This window comes from Coregonus clupeaformis, chromosome 11 (assembly GCF_020615455.1).
Source record: "Coregonus clupeaformis isolate EN_2021a chromosome 11, ASM2061545v1, whole genome shotgun sequence".
Classification (NCBI taxonomy): Eukaryota; Metazoa; Chordata; class Actinopteri; order Salmoniformes; family Salmonidae; genus Coregonus; species Coregonus clupeaformis.
In genome coordinates, this window is record NC_059202.1 from 35685 (window position 1) to 57770 (window position 22086).

The 22086-nt window shown below is 49.3% G+C and overlaps 1 protein-coding gene across 1 annotated transcript in view; it reads right to left on the minus strand.

Moving 5' to 3' along the window:
* LOC121576315 (glypican-6) overlaps nucleotides 1-17372 on the minus strand; it is a 44951-nt gene extending 27579 nt beyond the window's left edge. The window contains exons 1-3 of the mRNA XM_045223636.1: nucleotides 17325-17372; nucleotides 12513-12643; nucleotides 8877-9052 (exon numbers count right to left, since the gene is read on the minus strand). Coding sequence (XP_045079571.1) covers nucleotides 8877-9052; nucleotides 12513-12643; nucleotides 17325-17372 — 355 coding nt within the window. The remainder of the gene's footprint in view (nucleotides 1-8876; nucleotides 9053-12512; nucleotides 12644-17324) is intronic.
* Between the last annotated feature and the right edge of the window lie 4714 nt (nucleotides 17373-22086).

Here is a 22086-nt window from a genome sequence, read left to right on the forward strand (position 1 = left end):
GTGAGCCTCAGCCACAGGCAGTCCCTGATCCCAGGCAGTGGCTCCTTCCTCCCTGTGAGCCTCAGCCACAGGCAGTCCCAGATCCCAAGCAGTGGCTCCTTCCTCCCTGTGAGCCTCAGCCACAGTGCAGTCCCTGATCCCAGGCAGTGGCTCCTTCCTCCCTGTGAGCCTCAGCCACAGGCAGTCCCTGATCCCAGGCAGTGGCTCCTTCCTCCCTGTGAGCCTCAGCCACAGGCAGTCCCTGATCCCAGGCAGTGGCTCCTTCCTCCCTGTGAGCCTCAGCCACAGGCAGTCCCTGATCCCAGGCAGTGGCTCCTTCCTCCCTGTGAGCCTCAGCCACAGGCAGTCCCTGATCCCAGGCAGTGGCTCCTTCCTCCCTGTGAGCCTCAGCCACAGTGCAGTCCCTGATCCCAGGCAGTGGCTCCTTCCTTCCTGTGTCTCAGCCACAGTGCAGTCCCTGATCACAGGCAGTGGCTCCTTCCTCCCTGTGAGCCTCAGCCACAGTGCAGTCCCTGATCCCAGGCAGTGGCTCCTTCCTCCCTGTGAGCCTCAGCCACAGGCAGTCCCTGATCCCAGGCAGTGGCTCCTTCCTCGCTGTGTCTCAGCCACAGTGCAGTCCCTGATCCCAGGCAGTGGCTCCTTCCTCCCTGTGAGCCTCAGCCACAGGCAGTCCCTGATCCCAGGCAGTGGCTCCTTCCTCCCTGTGAGCCTCAGCCACAGGCAGTCCCTGATCCCAGGCAGTGGCTCCTTCCTCCCTGTGAGCCTCAGCCACAGTGCAGTCCCTGATCCCAGGCAGTGGCTCCTTCCTCCCTGTGTGTCCTAATACCTTTACCAAAGCTGGTGTTAGATCCTAATACCTTTACCAAAGCTGGTGTTAGATCCTAATACCTTTACCAAAGCTGGTGTTAGATCCTAATACCTTTACCAAAGCTGGTGTTAGATCCTAATACCTTTACCAAAGATGGCGTTAGATCCTAATACCTTTACCAAAGCTGGTGTTAGATCCTAATACCTTTACCAAAGATGGTGTTAGATCCTAATACCTTTACCATAGCTGGTGTTAGATCCTAATACCTTTACCAAAGCTGGTGTTAGATCCTAATACCTTTACCAAAGCTGGTGTTAGATCCTAATACCTTTACCATAGCTGGTGTTAGATCCTAATACCTTTACCAAAGCTGGTGTTAGATCCTAATACCTTTACCATAGCTGGTGTTAGATCCTAATACCTTTACCATAGCTGGTGTTAGATCCTAATACCTTTACCAAAGATGGTGTTAGATCCTAATACCTTTACCAAAGCTGGTGTTAGATCCTAATACCTTTACCAAAGCTGGTGTTAGATCATAATACCTTTACCATAGCTGGTGTTAGATCCTAATACCTTTACCAAAGCTGGTGTTAGATCCTAATACCTTTACCAAAGCTGGTGTTAGATCCTAATACCTTTACCATAGCTGGTGTTAGATCCTAATACCTTTACCAAAGCTGGTGTTAGATCCTAATACCTTTACCAAAGATGGTGTTAGATCCTAATACCTTTACCAAAGCTGGTGTTAGATCCTAATACCTTTACCAAAGCTGGTGTTAGATCCTAATACCTTTACCAAAGCTGGTGTTAGATCCTAATACCTTTACCAAAGCTGGTGTTAGATCCTAATACCTTTACCAAAGCTGGTGTTAGATCCTAATACCTTTACCAAAGATGGTGTTAGATCCTAATACCAGTACCAAAGCTGGTGAGTGAGTTGCTGCTGTTGTTTTATGCTTGAGATGTAAGGCTTGCTCTCTTAGTGATTACATTTTATTCTGATAATCCGGTCCGTATCCAAACGGTGCCGTCCCTTCCTGGCGGACGGCACCTGCTCAGCGCGCACCCTTCTGTCTATTTTTTTGGCGCTTTAGGCCTCAGAGGTGTCGTTTCAGGCTGAGGCTCAGTATTAGAAGAATAATCATCATTTCCATTCAGATCTTGCAGCAGCGCCAAAAAGGCCAAGTGCATCCATTCGTCTTGGTCTTCACGCCATTGTAAATAACACACTCTCTCACCGTGTACTGACATAGGGTACATACCATTTAGAGATTATAATTAGAATATACCAATACAATATAATGGCCCTGTTCTTCATTCACAATTGGCGATTACATAATTATGCATCGTTCGCTTCCCCCCCCCCGTCGCTCATCGACTCACCCCGTTCTCCCCATCAAACTGTATTTATTTCATCTGTTGTTATACGTGTGTAATTAGTTTCGGTATAGTATAGGTTCAGTTTCGAGGCAATTATCGGGGGGGGGTGATTATCAACTGGGCGCGGCACCTTCCACTATCGGGAGAAGGGGGCGGAGCAGGATCTGCTGTCGGGAGGGGCAACGAGGGAAAACCACTCAAAAAATGACACGCCCTCCTAAAACGGGTCATAACTCCAGTTCTGTTTGTGATATTAAGATTCTAACACCGGCAGTGTGTTATATAGACTGATTTAGATTCTAACACCGGCAGTGTGTTGTATAGACTGATTTAGATTCTAACACCGGCAGTGTGTTATATAGACTGATTTAGATTCTAACACCGGCAGTGTGTTTATATAGACTGATTTAGATTCTAACACCGGCAGTGTGTTTATATAGACTGATTTAGATTCCAACACCGGCAGTGTGTTATATAGACTGATTTAGATTCTAACACCGGCAGTGTGTTATATAGGCTGATTTAGATTCTAACACCGGCAGTGTGTTATATAGACTGATTTAGATTCTAACACCGGCAGTGTGTTATATAGGCTGATTTAGATTCTAACACCGGCAGTGTGTTATATAGACTGATTTAGATTCTAACACCGGCAGTGTGTTATATAGACTGATTTAGATTCTAACACCGGCAGTGTGTTTATATAGACTGATTTAGATTCTAACACCGGCAGTGTGTTTATATAGACTGATTTAGATTCTAACACCGGCAGTGTGTTTATATAGACTGATTTAGATTCTAACACCGGCAGTGTGTTTATATAGACTGATTTAGATTCCAACACCGGCAGGGTGTTATATAGACTGATTTAGATTCTAACACCGGCAGTGTGTTATATAGACTGATTTAGATTCTAACACCGGCAGTGTGTTATATAGACTGATTTAGATTCTAACACCGGCAGTGTGTTATATAGACTGATTTAGATTCTAACACCGGCAGTGTGTTATATAGACTGATTTAGATTCTAACACCGGCAGTGTGTTATATAGACTGATTTAGATTCTAACACCGGCAGTGTGTTGTATAGACTGATTTAGATTCTAACACCGGCAGTGTGTTGTATAGACTGATTTAGATTCTAACACCGGCAGTGTGTTATATAGACTGATTTAGATTCTAACACCGGCAGTGTGTTTATATAGACTGATTTAGATTCTAACACCGGCAGTGTGTTATATAGACTGATTTAGATTCTAACACCGGCAGTGTGTTATATAGACTGATTTAGATTCTAACACCGGCAGTGTGTTGTATAGACTGATTTAGATTCTAACACCGGCAGTGTGTTATATAGACTGATTTAGATTCTAACACCGGCAGTGTGTTATATAGACTGATTTAGATTCTAACACCGGCAGTGTGTTATATAGACTGATTTAGATTCTAACACCGGCAGTGTGTTGTATAGACTGATTTAGATTCTAACACCGGCAGTGTGTTATATAGACTGATTTAGATTCTAACACCGGCAGTGTGTTATATAGACTGATTTAGATTCTAACACCGGCAGTGTGTTGTATAGACTGATTTAGATTCTAACACCGGCAGTGTGTTATATAGACTGATTTAGGAAAAGTCAAGAACGGAGGGAGGCATGACTTAAAAAATGGACGAGTAATACTTTTTAAAAATTAATGAGCAGTCAAAATGACTGCTTTAGCGGTTCTAGTGTTAGTACTGTACACAGAGAGGTATGTGAAACGGAGATACGGAGAGACTGAACCCACACCATAGAAAGATGTTGGCTTGATCCAACACCACCATGGTTGGGTTCCCATATATTGATCCAAAACCACCGTGGTTGGGTTCCCATATCTTGATCCAACACCACCATGGTTGGGTTCCCATATCTTGATCCAACACCACCATGGTTGGGTTTTCCATATATTGATCCAACACCACCGTGGTTGGGTTTTCCATATCTTGATCCAACACCACCGTGGTTGGGTTCCCATATCTTGATCCAACACCACCATGGTTGGGTTCCCATATATTGATCCAACACCACCGTGGTTGGGTTTCCCATATATTGATCCAACACCACCGTGGTTGGGTTTTTCATATCTTGATCCAACACCACCGTGGTTGGGTTTTCCATATATTGATCCAACACCACCGTGGTTGGGTTTTCCATATCTTGATCCAACACCACCGTGGTTGGGTTTTCCATATCTTGATCCAACACCACCGTGGTTGGGTTTTTCATATCTTGATCCAACACCACCGTGGTTGGGTTTTCCATATATTGATCCAACACCACCGTGGTTGGGTTTTCCATATCTTGATCCAACACCACCGTGGTTGGGTTTTCCATATCTTGATCCAACACCACCGTGGTTGGGTTTTCCATATATTGATCCAACACCACCGTGGTTGGGTTTTCCATATCTTGATCCAACACCACCGTGGTTGGGTTTTCCATATCTTGATCCAACACCACCGTGGTTGGGTTTTCCATATCTTGATCCAACACCACCGTGGTTGGGTTTTCCATATCTTGATCCAACACCACCGTGGTTGGGTTTTCCATATCTTGATCCAACACCACCATGTCCAATACATTGCTTTGCTTCATTGCTAGTCTAGTGTGTAATTAAATGCACTTGCCAGTCACTGTAGATAGCTCAAGTACGTCATAATCTCACTTCAGTATCCTGTATAACATATGTATTTATTCATACCACTTCAGTATATTGTATAACATGTGTATTTATTCATACCACTTCAGTATACTGTATAAAATATGTATTTATTCATACCACTTCAGTATATTGTATAACATGTGTATTTATTCATCTCACTTCAGTAACACACAAAGCATCAGGGCTGCTTCTCAAAGGGCCACCCTATATAGACCCCTAAGGGCTCTGGTCAAAGGGCCACCCTATATAGACCCCTAAGGGCTCTGGTCAAAGGGCCACCCTATATAGACCCCTAAGGGCTCTGGTCAAAGGGCCACCCTCTATAGACCCCTAAGGGCTCTGGTCAAAGGGCCACCCTCTATAGACCCCTAAGGGCTCTGGTCAAAGGGCCACCCTATATAGACCCCTAAGGGCTGCTTCTCAAAGGGCCACCCTCTATAGACCCCTAAGGGCTCTGGTCAAAGGGCCACCCTCTATAGACCCCTAAGGGCTCTGGTCAAAGGGCCACCCTATATAGACCCCTAAGGGCTGCTTCTCAAAGGGCCACCCTATATAGACCCCTAAGGGCTCTGGTCAAAGGGCCACCCTCTATAGACCCCTAAGGGCTCTGGTCAAAGGGCCACCCTATATAGACCCCTAAGGGCTCTGGTCAAAGGGCCACCCTTATAGACCCCTAAGGGCTCTGGTCAAAGGGCCACCCTATATAGACCCCTAAGGGCTCTGGTCAAAGGGCCACCCTATATAGACCCCTAAGGGCTCTGGTCAAAGGGCCACCCTCTATAGACCCCTAAGGGCTGCTTCTCAAAGGGCCACCCTCTATAGACCCCTAAGGGCTCTGGTCAAAGGGCCACTCTATATAGACCCCTAAGGGCTCTGGTCAAAGGGCCACCCTCTATAGACCCCTAAGGGCTGCTTCTCAAAGGGCCACCCTCTATAGACCCCTAAGGGCTGCTTCTCAAAGGGCCACCCTATATAGACCCCTAAGGGCTCTGGTCAAAGGGCCACCCTCTATAGACCCCTAAGGGCTGCTTCTCAAAGGGCCACCCTATATAGACCCCTAAAGGCTCTGGTCAAAGGGCCACCCTCTATAGACCCCTAAGGGCTGCTTCTCAAAGGGCCACCCTCTATAGACCCCTAAGGGCTGCTTCTCAAAGGGCCACCCTATATAGACCCCTAAGGGCTCTGGTCAAAGGGCCACCCTATATAGACCCCTAAGGGCTGCTTCTCAAAGGGCCACCCTATATAGACCCCTAAGGGCTGCTTCTCAAAGGGCCACCCTATATAGACCCCTAAGGGCTCTGGTCAAAGGGCCACCCTATATAGACCCCTAAGGGCTCTGGTCAAAGGGCCACCCTATATAGACCCCTAAGGGCTCTGGTCAAAGGGCCACCCTATATAGACCCCTAAGGGCTCTGGTCAAAGGGCCACCCTATATAGACCCCTAAGGGCTCTGGTCAAAGGGCCACCCTATATAGACCCCTAAGGGCTCTGGTCAAAAGGGCCACCCTATATAGACCCCTAAGGGCTCTGGTCAAAGGGCCACCCTATATAGACCCCTAAGGGCTCTGGTCAAAGGGCCACCCTCTATAGACCCCTAAGGGCTCTGGTCAAAGGGCCACCCTCTATAGACCCCTAAGGGCTGCTTCTCAAAGGGCCACCCTCTATAGACCCCTAAGGGCTGCTTCTCAAAGGGCCACCCTATATAGACCCCTAAGGGCTCTGGTCAAAGGGCCACCCTCTATAGACCCCCTAAGGGCTGCTTCTCAAAGGGCCACCCTCTATAGACCCCTAAGGGCTGCTTCTCAAAGGGCCACCCTCTATAGACCCCTAAGGGCTCTGGTCAAAGGGCCACCCTCTATAGACCCCTAAGGGCTCTGGTCAAAGGGCCACCCTCTATAGACCCCTAAGGGCTGCTTCTCAAAGGGCCACCCTCTATAGACCCCTAAGGGCTGCTTCTCAAAGGGCCACCCTCTATAGACCCCTAAGGCCTCTGGTCAAAGGGCCACCCTCTATAGACCCCTAAGGGCTCTGGTCAAAGGGCCACCCTCTATAGACCCCTAAGGGCTGCTTCTCAAAGGGCCACCCTCTATAGACCCCCTAAGGGCTGCTTCTCAAAGGGCCACCCTATATAGACCCCCTAAGGGCTCTGGTCAAAGGGCCACCCTCTATAGACCCCTAAGGGCTCTGGTCAAAGGGCCACCCTCTATAGACCCCTAAGGGCTCTGGTCAAAGGGCCACCCTATATAGACCCCTAAGGGCTCTGGTCAAAGGGCCACTCTATATAGACCCCTAAGGGCTCTGGTCAAAGGGCCACCCTATATAGACCTCTAAGGGCTCTGGTCAAAGGGCCACCCTCTATAGACCCCTAAGGGCTGCTTCTCAAAGGGCCACCCTCTATAGACCCCTAAGGGCTCTGGTCAAAGGGCCACCCTCTATAGACCCCTAAGGGCTGCTTCTCAAAGGGCCACCCTCTATAGACCCCTAAGGGCTGCTTCTCAAAGGGCCACCCTATATAGACCCCTAAGGGCTCTGGTCAAAGGGCCACCCTCTATAGACCCCTAAGGGCTGCTTCTCAAAGGGCCACCCTCTATAGACCCCTAAGGGCTGCTTCTCAAAGGGCCACCCTCTATAGACCCCTAAGGGCTCTGGTCAAAGGGCCACCCTCTATAGACCCCTAAGGGCTCTGGTCAAAGGGCCACCCTCTATAGACCCCTAAGGGCTGCTTCTCAAAGGGCCACCCTCTATAGACCCCCTAAGGGCTGCTTCTCAAAGGGCCACCTATATAGACCCCTAAGGGCTCTGGTCAAAGGGCCACCCTCTATAGACCCCTAAGGGCTCTGGTCAAAGGGCCACCCTCTATAGACCCCCTAAGGGCTCTGGTCAAAGGGCCACCCTATATAGACCCCTAAGGGCTCTGGTCAAAGGGCCACCCTATATAGACCCCTAAGGGCTCTGGTCAAAGGGCCACCCTATATAGACCCCTAAGGGCTCTGGTCAAAGGGCCACCCTCTATAGACCCCCTAAGGGCTGCTTCTCAAAGGGCCACCCTCTATAGACCCCTAAGGGCTCTGGTCAAAGGGCCACCCTATATAGACCCCTAAGGGCTGTTTCTCAAAGGGCCACCCTATATAGACCCCTAAGGGCTCTGGTCAAAGGGCCACCCTCTATAGACCCCTAAGGGCTGCTTCTCAAAGGGCCACCCTCTATAGACCCCCTAAGGGCTCTGGTCAAAGGGCCACCCTATATAGACCCCTAAGGGCTCTGGTCAAAGGGCCACCCTATATAGACCCCTAAGGGCTCTGGTCAAAGGGCCACCCTCTATAGACCCCTAAGGGCTGCTTCTCAAAGGGCCACCCTCTATAGACCCCTAAGGGCTGCTTCTCAAAGGGCCACCCTCTATAGACCCCTAAGGGCTCTGGTCAAAGGGCCACCCTCTATAGACCCCTAAGGGCTGCTTCTCAAAGGGCCACCCTCTATAGACCCCTAAGGGCTGCTTCTCAAAGGGCCACCCTATATAGACCCCTAAGGGCTCTGGTCAAAGGGCCACCCTATATAGACCCCTAAGGGCTCTGGTCAAAGGGCCACCCTATATAGACCCCTAAGGGCTCTGGTCAAAGGGCCACCCTATATAGACCCCTAAGGGCTCTGGTCAAAGGGCCACCCTCTATAGACCCCTAAGGGCTGCTTCTCAAAGGGCCACCCTCTATAGACCCCTAAGGGCTCTGGTCAAAGGGCCACCCTATATAGACCCCTAAGGGCTGCTTCTCAAAGGGCCACCCTCTATAGACCCCTAAGGGCTGCTTCTCAAAGGGCCACCCTCTATAGACCCCTAAGGGCTCTGGTCAAAGGGCCACCCTCTATAGACCCCTAAGGGCTCTGGTCAAAGGGCCACCCTCTATAGACCCCTAAAGGCTCTGGTCTAAAGTAGTGCACTGTATAGAGAATCGGGTGTCATTTGGGACACAATGCAGCTGACTTACTGGAGTCCTGAAAGTAGATGTCGTTTCCATTGTAGGCGTTCTTCAGCTTGTTGGTCATGACTCTGAGTGTCATGATCTGTTGGCGAATCAGAGTGTCTGGTCTAGTGATGTCCACCTCTACCTCTGGGTTGTTCAGCTGGTTGGTGAGGCCGTCCTTTACCACCTCGGGAAAATACCTGGGAGAGGGAGGATAACAACTGTGTCGTCAACAACAACAACAACAGGTGTTCAGAAACAATGTCTTCTGAGGAATACAGAAGAAACATATTAAAAGACTGAATCACATTTCATTAGCAGGAAATTATTTAATTATCTGTATCGTGTGGAGCGTTCTCCAGCACTCAGAGAGCAGCTGTCAGCGGTCATAAAGAGGTTCTCCAGCACTCAGAGAGCAGCTGTCAGCGGTCATAAAGAGGTTCTCCAGCACTCAGAGAGCAGCTGTCAGCGGTCATAAAGAGGTTCTCCAGCACTCAGAGAGCAGCTGTCAGCGGTCATAAAGAGGTTCTCCAGCACTCAGAGAGCAGCTGTCAGCGGTCATAAAGAGGTTCTCCAGCACTCAGAGAGCAGCTGTCAGCGGTCATAAAGAGGTTCTCCAGCACTCAGAGAGCAGCTGTCAGCGGTCATAAAGAGGTTCTCCAGCACTCAGAGAGCAGCTGTCAGCGGTCATAAAGAGGTTCTCCAACACTCAGAGAGCAGCTGTCAGCGGTCATAAAGAGAAGAAGGTTCTCCAGCACTCAGAGAGCAGCTGTCAGTGGTCATAAAGAGGTTCTCCAGCACTCAGAGAGCAGCTGTCAGCGGTCATAAAGAGGTTCTCCAGCACTCAGAGAGCAGCTGTCAGCGGTCATAAAGAGGTTCTCCAGCACTCAGAGAGCAGCTGTCAGCGGTCATAAAGAGGTTCTCCATCACTCAGAGAGCAGCTGTCAGCGGTCATAAAGAGGTTCTCCAGCACTCAGAGAGCAGCTGTCAGCGGTCATAAAGAGGTTCTCCAGCACTCAGAGAGCAGCTGTCAGCGGTCATAAAGAGGTTCTCCATCACTCAGAGAGCAGCTGTCAGCGGTCATAAAGAGGTTCTCCAGCACTCAGAGAGCAGCTGTCAGCGGTCATAAAGAGGTTCTCCAGCACTCAGAGAGCAGCTGTCAGCGGTCATGAAGAGGTTCTCCAGCACTCAGAGAGCAGCTGTCAGCGGTCATAAAGAGGTTCTCCAGCACTCAGAGAGCAGCTGTCAGCGGTCATAAAGAGAAGAAGGTTCTCCAGCACTCAGAGAGCAGCTGTCAGCGGTCATAAAGAGGTTCTCCAGCACTCAGAGAGCAGCTGTCAGCGGTCATAAAGAGAAGAAGGTTCTCCAGCACTCAGAGAGCAGCTGTCAGCGGTCATAAAGAGGTTCTCCAGCACTCAGAGAGCAGCTGTCAGCGGTCATAAAGAGGTTCTCCAGCACTCAGAGAGCAGCTGTCAGTGGTCATAAAGAGGTTCTCCAGCACTCAGAGAGCAGCTGTCAGTGGTCATAAAGAGGTTCTCCAGCACTCAGAGAGCAGCTGTCAGCGGTCATAAAGAGAAGAAGGTTCTCCAGCACTCAGAGAGCAGCTGTCAGCGGTCATAAAGAGGTTCTCCAGCAGTCAGAGAGCAGCTGTCAGCGGTCATAAAGAGGTTCTCCAGCACTCAGAGAGCAGCTGTCAGCGGTCATAAAGAGGTTCTCCAGCACTCAGAGAGCAGCTGTCAGTGGTCATAAAGAGGTTCTCCAGCAGTCAGAGAGCAGCTGTCAGCGGTCATAAAGAGGTTCTCCAGCAGTCAGAGAGCAGCTGTCAGCGGTCATAAAGAGGTTCTCCAGCACTCAGAGAGCAGCTGTCAGCGGTCATAAAGAGGTTCTCCAGCAGTCAGAGAGCAGCTGTCAGCGGTCATAAAGAGGTTCTCCAGCACTCAGAGAGCAGCTGTCAGTGGTCATAAAGAGGTTCTCCAGCACTCAGAGAGCAGCTGTCAGCGGTCATAAAGAGGTTCTCCAGCACTCAGAGAGCAGCTGTCAGTGGTCATAAAGAGGTTCTCCAGCACTCAGAGAGCAGCTGTCAGCGGTCATAAAGAGGTTCTCCAGCACTCAGAGAGCAGCTGTCAGCGGTCATAAAGAGAAGAAGGTTCTCCAGCACTCAGAGAGCAGCTGTCAGCGGTCATAAAGAGGTTCTCCAACACTCAGAGAGCACTTGTCAGCGGTCATAAAGAGAAGAAGTTTCTCCAGCACTCAGAGAGCAGCTGTCAGCGGTCATAAAGAGGTTCTCCAGCACTCAGAGAGCAGCTGTCAGCAGTCATAAAGAGGTTCTCGAGCACTCAGAGAGCAGCTGTCAGCGGTCATAAAGAGGTTCTCCAGCACTCAGAGAGCAGCTGTCAGTGGTCATAAAGAGGTTCTCCAGCAGTCAGAGAGCAGCTGTCAGCGGTCATAAAGAGGTTCTCCAGCAGTCAGAGAGCAGCTGTCAGCGGTCATAAAGAGGTTCTCCAGCAGTCAGAGAGCAGCTGTCAGCGGTCATAAAGAGGTTCTCCAGCAGTCAGAGAGCAGCTGTCAGTGGTCATAAAGAGGTTATCCAGCACTCAGAGAGCAGCTGTCAGCGGTCATTAAGAGGTTCTCCAGCAGTCAGAGAGCAGCTGTCAGCGGTCATAAAGAGGTTCTCCAGCAGTCAGAGAGCAGCTGTCAGCGGTCATAAAGAGGTTCTCCAGCACTCAGAGAGCAGCTGTCAGCGGTCATAAAGAGGTTCTCCAGCAGTCAGAGAGCAGCTGTCAGCGGTCATAAAGAGGTTCTCCAGCACTCAGAGAGCAGCTGTCAGCAGTCATAAAGAGGTTCTCCAGCAGTCAGAGAGCAGCTGTCAGCGGTCATAAAGAGAAGAAGGTTCTCCAGCACTCAGAGAGCAGCTGTCAGCGGTCATAAAGAGGTTCTCCAGCACTCAGAGAGCAGCTGTCAGCGGTCATAAAGAGGTTCTCCAGCAGTCAGAGAGCAGCTGTCAGCGGTCATAAAGAGAAGAAGGTTCTCCAGCACTCAGAGAGCAGCTGTCAGCAGTCATAAAGAGGTTCTCCAGCAGTCAGAGAGCAGCTGTCAGCGGTCATAAAGAGGTTCTCCAGCAGTCAGAGAGCAGCTGTCAGCGGTCATAAAGAGAAGAAGGTTCTCCAGCACTCAGAGAGCAGCTGTCAGCGGTCATAAAGAGGTTCTCCAGCAGTCAGAGAGCAGCTGTCAGCGGTCATAAAGAGGTTCTCCAGCACTCAGAGAGCAGCTGTCAGCGGTCATAAAGAGGTTCTCCAGCACTCAGAGAGCAGCTGTCAGCGGTCATAAAGAGGTTCTCCAGCACTAAGAGAGCAGCTGTCAGCGGTCATAAAGAGGTTCTCCAGCAGTCAGAGAGCAGCTGTCAGCGGTCATAAAGAGGTTCTCCAGCACTCAGAGAGCAGCTGTCAGCGGCCATAAAGAGGTTCTCCAGCAGTCAGAGAGCAGCTGTCAGCGGTCATAAAGAGGTTCTCCAGCACTCAGAGAGCAGCTGTCAGCGGTCATAAAGAGGAAGAGGTTCTCCAGCAGTCAGAGAGCAGCTGTCAGCGGTCATAAAGCAGTAGAGGTCGTAAAGCTGGGCTGCATAATGAAACCAGACGGGACTATTAATGCTGAACACCTCACCTGGCCTTGGCATGACTGTTCCAGCACTGCTCTTCATCTGACTCTGTCATCTTGTCTTTAACACAGATCTCATCTGGCAGGTTGGACCAAAACTTTTTAGACTGCTTCAGCTTTTCCTTAATATCTACCACCTGCAGGAGAGGAGAGAAGGAAGAGATTAACATGGGATAGGGTTTCAACATTTTGGTAACTTTTCACCAAATTCCCTTGTTTTCCTAGGAATCCCGGTTGAAACATTCTGAGAATCAGGAGGAATTAAGCAGGAAATCCGGTATCCTCCAACCAGAGGGGTGTACTACGATCGAAGATAGATCTACTCAGGGTTTTCTAAAGCTAGCCAGCTTCAGTTAGCTTCACATTGATCTCCTCAGGGTTTTCTAAAGCTAGCCAGCTTCAGTTAGCTTCACATTGATCTACTCAGGGTTTTCTAAAGCTAGCCAGCTTCAGTTAGCTTCACATTGATCTCCTCAGGGTGTTCTAAAGCTAGCCAGCTTCAGTTAGCTTCACGTACTACGACGGTGGATATTGCTCACCCGCCTGTCGCTAACTCTAGTAGGCTGGTAACTGTGTGTGGCTAGTTGAACACCTAACTCTAGTAGGTTGGTAACTGTGCCTGGCTAGTTGAACACCTAACTCTAGTAGGTTGGTAACTGTGCCTGGCTAGTTGAACACCTAACTCTAGTAGGTTGGTAACTGTGCCTGGCTAGTTGAACACCTAACTCTAGTAGGTTGGTAACTGTGCCTGGCTAGTTGAACACCTAACTCTAGTAGGTTGGTAACTGTGCCTGGCTAGTTGAACACCTAACTCTAGTAGGTTGGTAACTGTGCGTGGCTAGTTGAACACCTAACTCTAGTAGGTTGGTAACTGTGCGTGGCTAGTTGAACACCTAACTCTAGTAGGCTGGTAACTGTGCGTGGCTAGTTGAACACCTAACTCTAGTAGGCTGGTAACTGTGCGTGGCTAGTTGAACACCTAACTCTAGTAGGCTGGTAACTGTGCGTGGCTAGTTGAACACCTAACTCTAGTAGGCTGGTAACTGTGTGTGGCTAGTTGAACACCTAACTCTAGTAGGCTGGTAACTGTGCGTGGCTAGTTGAACACCTAACTCTAGTAGGCTGGTAACTGTGCGTGGCTAGTTGAACACCTAACTCTAGTAGGCTGGTAACTGTGCCTGGCTAGTTGAACACCTAACTCTAGTAGGCTGGTAACTGTGCCTGGCTAGTTGAACACCTAACTCTAGTAGGCTGGTAACTGTGCGTGGCTAGTTGAACACCTAACTCTAGTAGGCTGGTAACTGTTTGTGGTAGTTGAACACCTAACTCTAGTAGGCTGGTAACTGTGTGTGGCTAGTTGAACACCTAACTCTAGTAGGCTGGTAACTGTGCGTGGCTAGTTGAACACCTAACTCTAGTAGGCTGGTAACTGTGCCTGGCTAGTTGAACACCTAACTCTAGTAGGCTGGTAACTGTGCCTGGCTAGTTGAACACCTAACTCTAGTAGGTTGGTAACTGTGCGTGGCTAGTTGAACACCTAACTCTAGTAGGCTGGTAACTGTGCCTGGCTAGTTGAACACCTAACTCTAGTAGGCTGGTAACTGTGCGTGGCTAGTTGAACACCTAACTCTAGTAGGTTGGTAACTGTGCCTGGCTAGTTGAACACCTAACTCTAGTAGGCTGGTAACTGTGCGTGGCTAGTTGAACACCTAACTCTAGTAGGCTGGTAACTGTGTGTGGCTAGTTGAACACCTAACTCTAGTAGGCTGGTAACTGTGCGTGGCTAGTTGAACACCTAACTCTAGTAGGCTGGTAACTGTGCGTGGCTAGTTGAACACCTAACTCTAGTAGGTTGGTAACTGTGTGTGGCTAGTTGAACACCTAACTCTAGTAGGCTGGTAACTGTGCGTGGCTAGTTGAACACCTAACTCTAGTAGGCTGGTAACTGTTTGTGGCTAGTTGAACACCTAACTCTAGTAGGCTGGTAACTGTGCCTGGCTAGTTGAACACCTAACTCTAGTAGGCTGGTAACTGTGCGTGGCTAGTTGAACACCTAACTCTAGTAGGCTGGTAACTGTGCGTGGCTAGTTGAACACCTAACTCTAGTAGGCTGGTAACTGTGCCTGGCTAGTTGAACACCTAACTCTAGTAGGTTGGTAACTGTGCGTGGCTAGTTGAACACCTAACTCTAGTAGGTTGGTAACTGTGCCTGGCTAGTCGAACACCTAACTCTAGTAGGCTGGTAACTGTGCCTGGCTAGTTGAACACCTAACTCTAGTAGGCTGGTAACTGTGTGTGGCTAGTTGAACACCTAACTCTAGTAGGCTGGTAACTGTGTGTGGCTAGTTGAACACCTAACTCTAGTAGGCTGGTAACTGTTTGTGGTAGTTGAACACCTAACTCTAGTAGGCTGGTAACTGTGCGTGGCTAGTTGAACACCTAACTCTAGTAGGTTGGTAACTGTGCCTGGCTAGTTGAACACCTAACTCTAGTAGGTTGGTAACTGTGCGTGGCTAGTTGAACACCTAACTCTAGTAGGCTGGTAACTGTGCCTGGCTAGTTGAACACCTAACTCTAGTAGGCTGGTAACTGTGCGTGGCTAGTTGAACACCTAACTCTAGTAGGCTGGTAACTGGATGCTGAAACATCCATCCACGGGCGAGTCAGTGCCACATTTTAATTTGTGCCGAAGTCAAAATGAAAGAAAACTGATCTTGCATATTCAGCAGGCTAGGGTGTGAAATAACCTTGTTGAAGTGCCGTCTTTATTGTATAACTTATCTTTAATTCCATGTTATGATGTGCTTTTCAATGCACAGACACCTTTTCCCCCCCTCCTATCGATTACATCATTTAATTAATCAGCTACACATTTTACTGTGTGTGATGTTTCAAATGCATTCTGTCAATGTGTAATGCGATAGGTATTTTAACATGACTTTTTTTAAACATAAAAACTCATAAAAAATTAAATTAAAAAAATCATCATCATTCCTCAAGTGAAGGTGATGGTGAGGTGATCTTCGCGAGACAAAGGGAATCTGATCTCATTGGTCTCAACTGAAGGAATCAACAGGATGACCAGTACGCACGGAGAACATCAACTACACCAACAAACAAGTACAGTAGGGATGATCTGAAATACAAGCAAGAAAACCCACACAGAGGAATCCTAAACATTTAAAACACCAGAAAGAAACTTTATCTGCAATAAACATGTGTTTCCTCATTTTATTTCCTTACTTTATATTCAATGTAATTTGGAAACGCAACAGAAGACAGGCAGATTGATGCTTTATCAGTTCAGCTCTGTTCAGTTCTGGGTGATGACTATGTTCTGACGTGTCACCGAGGAGATGTGACACCAGGTTACGGTCAGCCTGTGATATCACTTCACGTCCTCACTGGTTGACACGGATACGTAATGCGACGCGCCACAGAGGACAAAACAGATTTTTTTCATGATGACAAATAGATTGATGCTTATCAGCTCAGTTGAGCCCTGCCTGGGTGTTGACTGTGTTCTGATGTCAATGAGGAGATCTGACAGTAGATAACAGTCAGATTACAGTCAGGCTGTGGTGTCTGTCTGCTGTATTTCATACTGTAAATGACAGGAGATAACAGTCAGATTACAGTCAGGCTGTGGTGTCTGTCTGCTGTATTTCATACTGTAAATGACAGGAGATAACAGTCAGATTACAGTCAGGCTGTGGTGTCTGTCTGCTGTATTTCATACTGTAAATGACAGGAGATAACAGTCAGATTACAGTCAGGCTGTGGTATCTGTCTGCTGTATTTCATACTGTAAATGACAGGAGATAACAGTCAGATTACAGTCAGGCTGTGGTGTCTGTCTGCTGTATTTCATACTGTAAATGACAGGAGATAACAGTCAGATTACAGTCGGGCTGTGGTGTCTGTCTGCTGTATTTCATACTGTAAATGACAGGAGATAACAGTCAGATTACAGTCAGGCTGTGGTGTCTGTCTGCTGTATTTCATACTGTAAATGACAGGAGATAACAGTCAGATTACAGTCAGGCTGTGGTGTCTGTCTGCTGTATTTCATACTGTAAATGACAGGAGATAACAGTCAGATTACAGTCAGGCTGTGGTGTCTGTCTGCTGTATTTCATACTGTAAATGACAGGAGATAACAGTCAGATTACAGTCAGGCTGTGGTATCTGTCTGCTGTATTTCATACTGTAAATGACAGGAGATAACAGTCAGATTACAGTCAGGCTGTGGTATCTGTCTGCTGTATTTCATACTGTAAATGACAGGAGATAACAGTCAGATTACAGTCAGGCTGTGGTGTCTGTCTGCTGTATTTCATACTGTAAATGACAGGAGATAACAGTCAGATTACAGTCAGGCTGTGGTGTCTGTCTGCTGTATTTCATACTGTAAATGACAGGAGATAACAGTCAGATTACAGCCAGGCTGTGGTGTCTGTCTGCTGTATTTCATACTGTAAATGACAGGAGATAACAGTCAGATTACAGTCAGGCTGTGGTGTCTGTCTGCTGTATTTCATACTGTAAATGACAGGAGATAACAGTCAGATTACAGTCAGGCTGTGGTGTCTGTCTGCTGTATTTCATACTGTAAATGACACCACTGCGTTCCATTATTGTCAGCCCCAGCTAAAATGGGTCAAAACTGATTATGAAGTTGAAAAAAACTAATGATCTGGCTAGTTGCTAGTTGTTTTAGATCCGGACAGCTTTTCGAGTCAAGGTTTGGCACACACGTGTAAAGGACGTCTAGCTTCTTGCATAGAGAGTACCACTTCCTCCTGATTGGGCCCGTACCTGGAGCGAACTAGGGACCTCTGCCTCACAAACACACATGACAATCATCCCTGAAGGGTCTTAGCCGATCGCACCACATCAACAGCTAATGAGGCGACACAAGCGGGACACGTAACGCTGAGGAGTGAGTTTCACACATCCCCATGTGTTACACACACACCAAAATAACCCTTTATCATCTGGCTGGATGGCACTGATGCACCAGTCACAGAGGACCGACCAGCGAGAACATAATGGGGCCTCAGGTGCCTTTATCATCTGGCTGGATGGCACTGATGCACCAGTCACAGAGGACCGACCAGCGAGAACATGATGGGGCCTCAGGTGCCTTTATCATCTGGCTGGATGGCACTGATGCACCAGTCACAGAGGACCGACCAGCGAGAACATAATGGGGCCTCAGGTGCCTTTATCATCTGGCTGGATGGCACTGATGCACCAGTCACAGAGGACCGACTAGCGAGAACATAATGGGGCCTCAGGTGCCTTTATCATCTGGCTGGATGGCACTGATGCACCAGTCACAGAGGACCGACCAGCGAGAACATGATGGGGCCTCAGGTGCCTTTATCATCTGGCTGGGTGACACTGATGCACCAGTCACAGAGGACCAACCAGCGAGAACATAATGGGGCCTCAGGTGCCTTTATCATCTGGCTGGATGGCACTGATGCACCAGTCACAGAGGACCGACCAGCGAGAACATGATGGGGCCTCAGGTGCCTTTATCATCTGGCTGGATGGCACTGATGCACCAGTCACAGAGGACCGACCAGCGAGAACATAATGGGGCCTCAGGTGCCTTTATCATCTGGCTGGATGGCACTGATGCACCAGTCACAGAGGACCGACCAGCGAGAACATAATGGGGCCTCAGGTGCCTTTATCATCTAGCTGGATGGCACTGATGCACCAGTCACAGAGGACCGACCAGCGAGAACATAATGGGGCCTCAGGTGCCTTTATCATCTGGCTGGATGGCACTGATGCACCAGTCACAGAGGACCGACCAGCGAGAACATGATGGGGCCTCAGGTGCCTTTATCATCTGGCTGGATGGCACTGATGCACCAGTCACAGAGGACCGACCAGCGAGAACATAATGGGGCCTCAGGTGCCTTTATCATCTGGCTGGATGGCACTGATGCACCAGTCACAGAGGACCGACCAGCGAGAACATAATGGGGCCTCAGGTGCCTTTATCATCTGGCTGGATGGCACTGATGCACCAGTCACAGAGGACCGACCAGCGAGAACATGATGGGGCCTCAGGTGCCTTTATCATCTGGCTGGATGGCACTGATGCACCAGTCACAGAGGACCGACCAGCGAGAACATGATGGGGCCTCAGGTGCCTTTATCATCTAGCTGGATGGCACTGATGCACCAGTCACAGAGGACCGACCAGCGAGAACATGATGGGGCCTCAGGTGCCTTTATCATCTGGCTGGATGGCACTGATGCACCAGTCACAGAGGACCGACCAGCGAGAACATGATGGGGCCTCAGGTGCCTTTATCATCTGGCTGGATGGCACTGATGCACCAGTCACAGAGGACCGACCAGCGAGAACATGATGGGGCCTCAGGTGCCTTTATCATCTAGCTGGATGGCACTGATGCACCAGTCACAGAGGACCGACCAGCGAGAACATGATGGGGCCTCAGGTGCCTTTATCATCTGGCTGGATGGCACCGATGCACCAGTCACAGAGGACCGACCAGCGAGAACATGATGGGGCCTCAGGTGCCTTTATCATCTAGCTGGATGGCACTGATGCACCAGTCACAGAGGACCGACCAGCGAGAACATAATGGGGCCTCAGGTGCCTTTATCATCTAGCTGGATGGCACTGATGCACCAGTCACAGAGGACCGACCAGCGAGAACATGATGGGGCCTCAGGTGCCTTTATCATCTGGCTGGATGGCACTGATGCACCAGTCACAGAGGACCGACCAGCGAGAACATAATGGGGCCTCAGGTGCAACATGAAAGAGCCTGTACCTACATGAACAGACAGGACTCTGCTGGAGACTACAGGACTGATGCTGGATGATGACACTATGCTGGAGACTACAGGACTGATGCTGGATGCTGACACTCTGCTGGAGACTACAGGACTGATGCTGGATGCTGACACTCTGCTGGAGACTACAGGACTGATGCTGGATGATGACACTCTGCTGGAGACCACAGGACTGATGCTGGATGATGACACTCTGCTGGAGACTACAGGACTGATGCTGGATGCTGACACTCTGCTGGAGACTACAGGACTGATGCTGGATGCTGACACTCTGCTGGAGACTACAGGACTGATGCTGGATGATGACACTATGCTGGAGACTACAGGACTGATACTGACACTCTGCTGGAGACTACAGGACTGATGCTGGATGCTGACACTCTGCTGGAGACTACAGGACTGATACTGACACTCTGCTGGAGACTACAGGACTGATGCTGGATGTTGACACTCTGCTGGAGACTACAGGACTGATGCTGGATGCTGACACTCTGCTGGAGACTACAGGACTGATGCTGGATGTTGACACTCTGCTGTAGACTACAGGACTGATGCTGGATGCTGACAATCTGCTGGAGACTACAGGACTGATACTGACACTCTGCTGGAGACTACAGGACTGATGCTGGATGTTGACACTCTGCTGGAGACTACAGGACTGATGCTGGATGTTGACACTCTGCTGGAGACTACAGGACTGATACTGACACTCTGCTGGAGACTACAGGACTGATGCTGGATGCTGACACTCTGCTGGAGACTACAGGACTGATACTGACACTCTGCTGGAGACTACAGGACTGATGCTGGATGTTGACACTCTGCTGGAGACTACAGGACTGATGCTGGATGCTGACACTCTGCTGGAGACTACAGGACTGATGCTGGATGTTGACACTCTGCTGTAGACTACAGGACTGATGCTGGATGCTGACACTCTGCTGGAGACTACAGGACTGATACTGACACTCTGCTGGAGACTACAGGACTGATGCTGGATGTTGACACTCTGCTGGAGACTACAGGACTGATGCTGGATGTTGACACTCTGCTGGAGACTACAGGACTGATGCTGGATGATGACACTATGCTGGAGACTACAGGACTGATACTGACACTCTGCTGGAGACTACAGGACTGATGCTGGATGCTGACACTCTGCTGGAGACTACAGGACTGATGCTGGATGTTGACACTCTGCTGGAGACTACAGGACTGATGCTGGATGTTGACACTCTGCTGGAGACTACAGGACTGATGCTGGATGATGACACTGCTGGAGACTACAGGACTGATGCTGGATGCTGACACTCTGCTGGAGACTACAGGACTGATGCTGGATGATGACACTATGCTGGAGACTACAGGACTGATGCTGGATGATGACACTGCTGGAGACTACAGGACTGATGCTGGATGATGACACTATGCTGGAGACTACAGGACTGATGCTGGATGCTGACACTCTGCTGGAGACTACAGGACTGATGCTGGATGATGACACTATGCTTGAGACTACAGGACTGATGCTGGATGATGACACGATGCTGAAGACTACAGGACTGATGCTGACACTGCTGGAGACTACAGGACTGATGCTGGATCCTGACACTCTGCTGGAGACTACAGGACTGATGCTGGATGTTGACACTCTGCTGGAGACTACAGGACTGATGCTGGATGATGACACTATGCTTGAGACTACAGGACTGATGCTGGATGATGACACTATGCTGGAGACTACAGGACTGATGCTGGATGATGACACTATGCTGGAGACTAGAGGACTGATACAGGATGCTGACACTCTGCTGGAGACTACAGGACTGATGCTGACACTCTGCTGGAGACTACAGGACTGATGCTGACACTCTGCTGGAGACTAGAGGACTGATGCTGGATGATGACACTATGCTGGAGACTACAGGACTGATGCTGGATGTTGACACTCTGCTGGAGACTACAGGACTGATGCTGGATGTTGACACTCTGCTGGAGACTACAGGACTGATGCTGACACTGCTGGAGATTACAGGACTGATGCTGGATGCTGACACTCTGCTGGAGACTACAGGACTGATGCTGGATGATGACACTATGCTGGAGACTACAGGACTGATGCTGGATGATGACACTATGCTGGAGACTACAGGACTGATGCTGGATGATGACACTATGCTGGAGACTATAGGACTGATGCTGGATGATGACACTATGCTGGAGACTACAGGACTGATGCTGGATGTTGACACTCTGCTGGAGACTACAGGACTGATGCTGGATGATGACACTATGCTGGAGACTACAGGACTGATGCTGGATGATGACACTATGCTGGAGACTACAGGACTGATGCTGGATGTTGACACTGCTGGAGAGAGAGAGAGAGAGAGAGAGAGAGAGAGAGAGAGAGAGAGAGAGAGAGAGAGAGAGAGAGAGAGAGAGAGAGAGAGAGAGAGAGAGAGAGAGAGAGAGAGAGAGAGAGAGAGAGAGAGAGAGAGAGAGAGAGAGAGAGAGAGAGAGAGAGAGAGAGAGAGAGAGAGAGAGAGAGAGAGAGAGAGAGAGAGAGAGAGAGAGAGAGAGAGAGAGAGAGAGAGAGAGAGAGAGAGAGAGAGAGAGAGAGAGAGAGAGAGAGAAGGAAGGAGAGAGAGAGATAGAAGGAGATAGAGAGAGAGAGAGAGAGAGAGAGAGAGAGAGAGAGAGAGAGAGAGAGAGAGAGAGAGAGAGAGAGAGA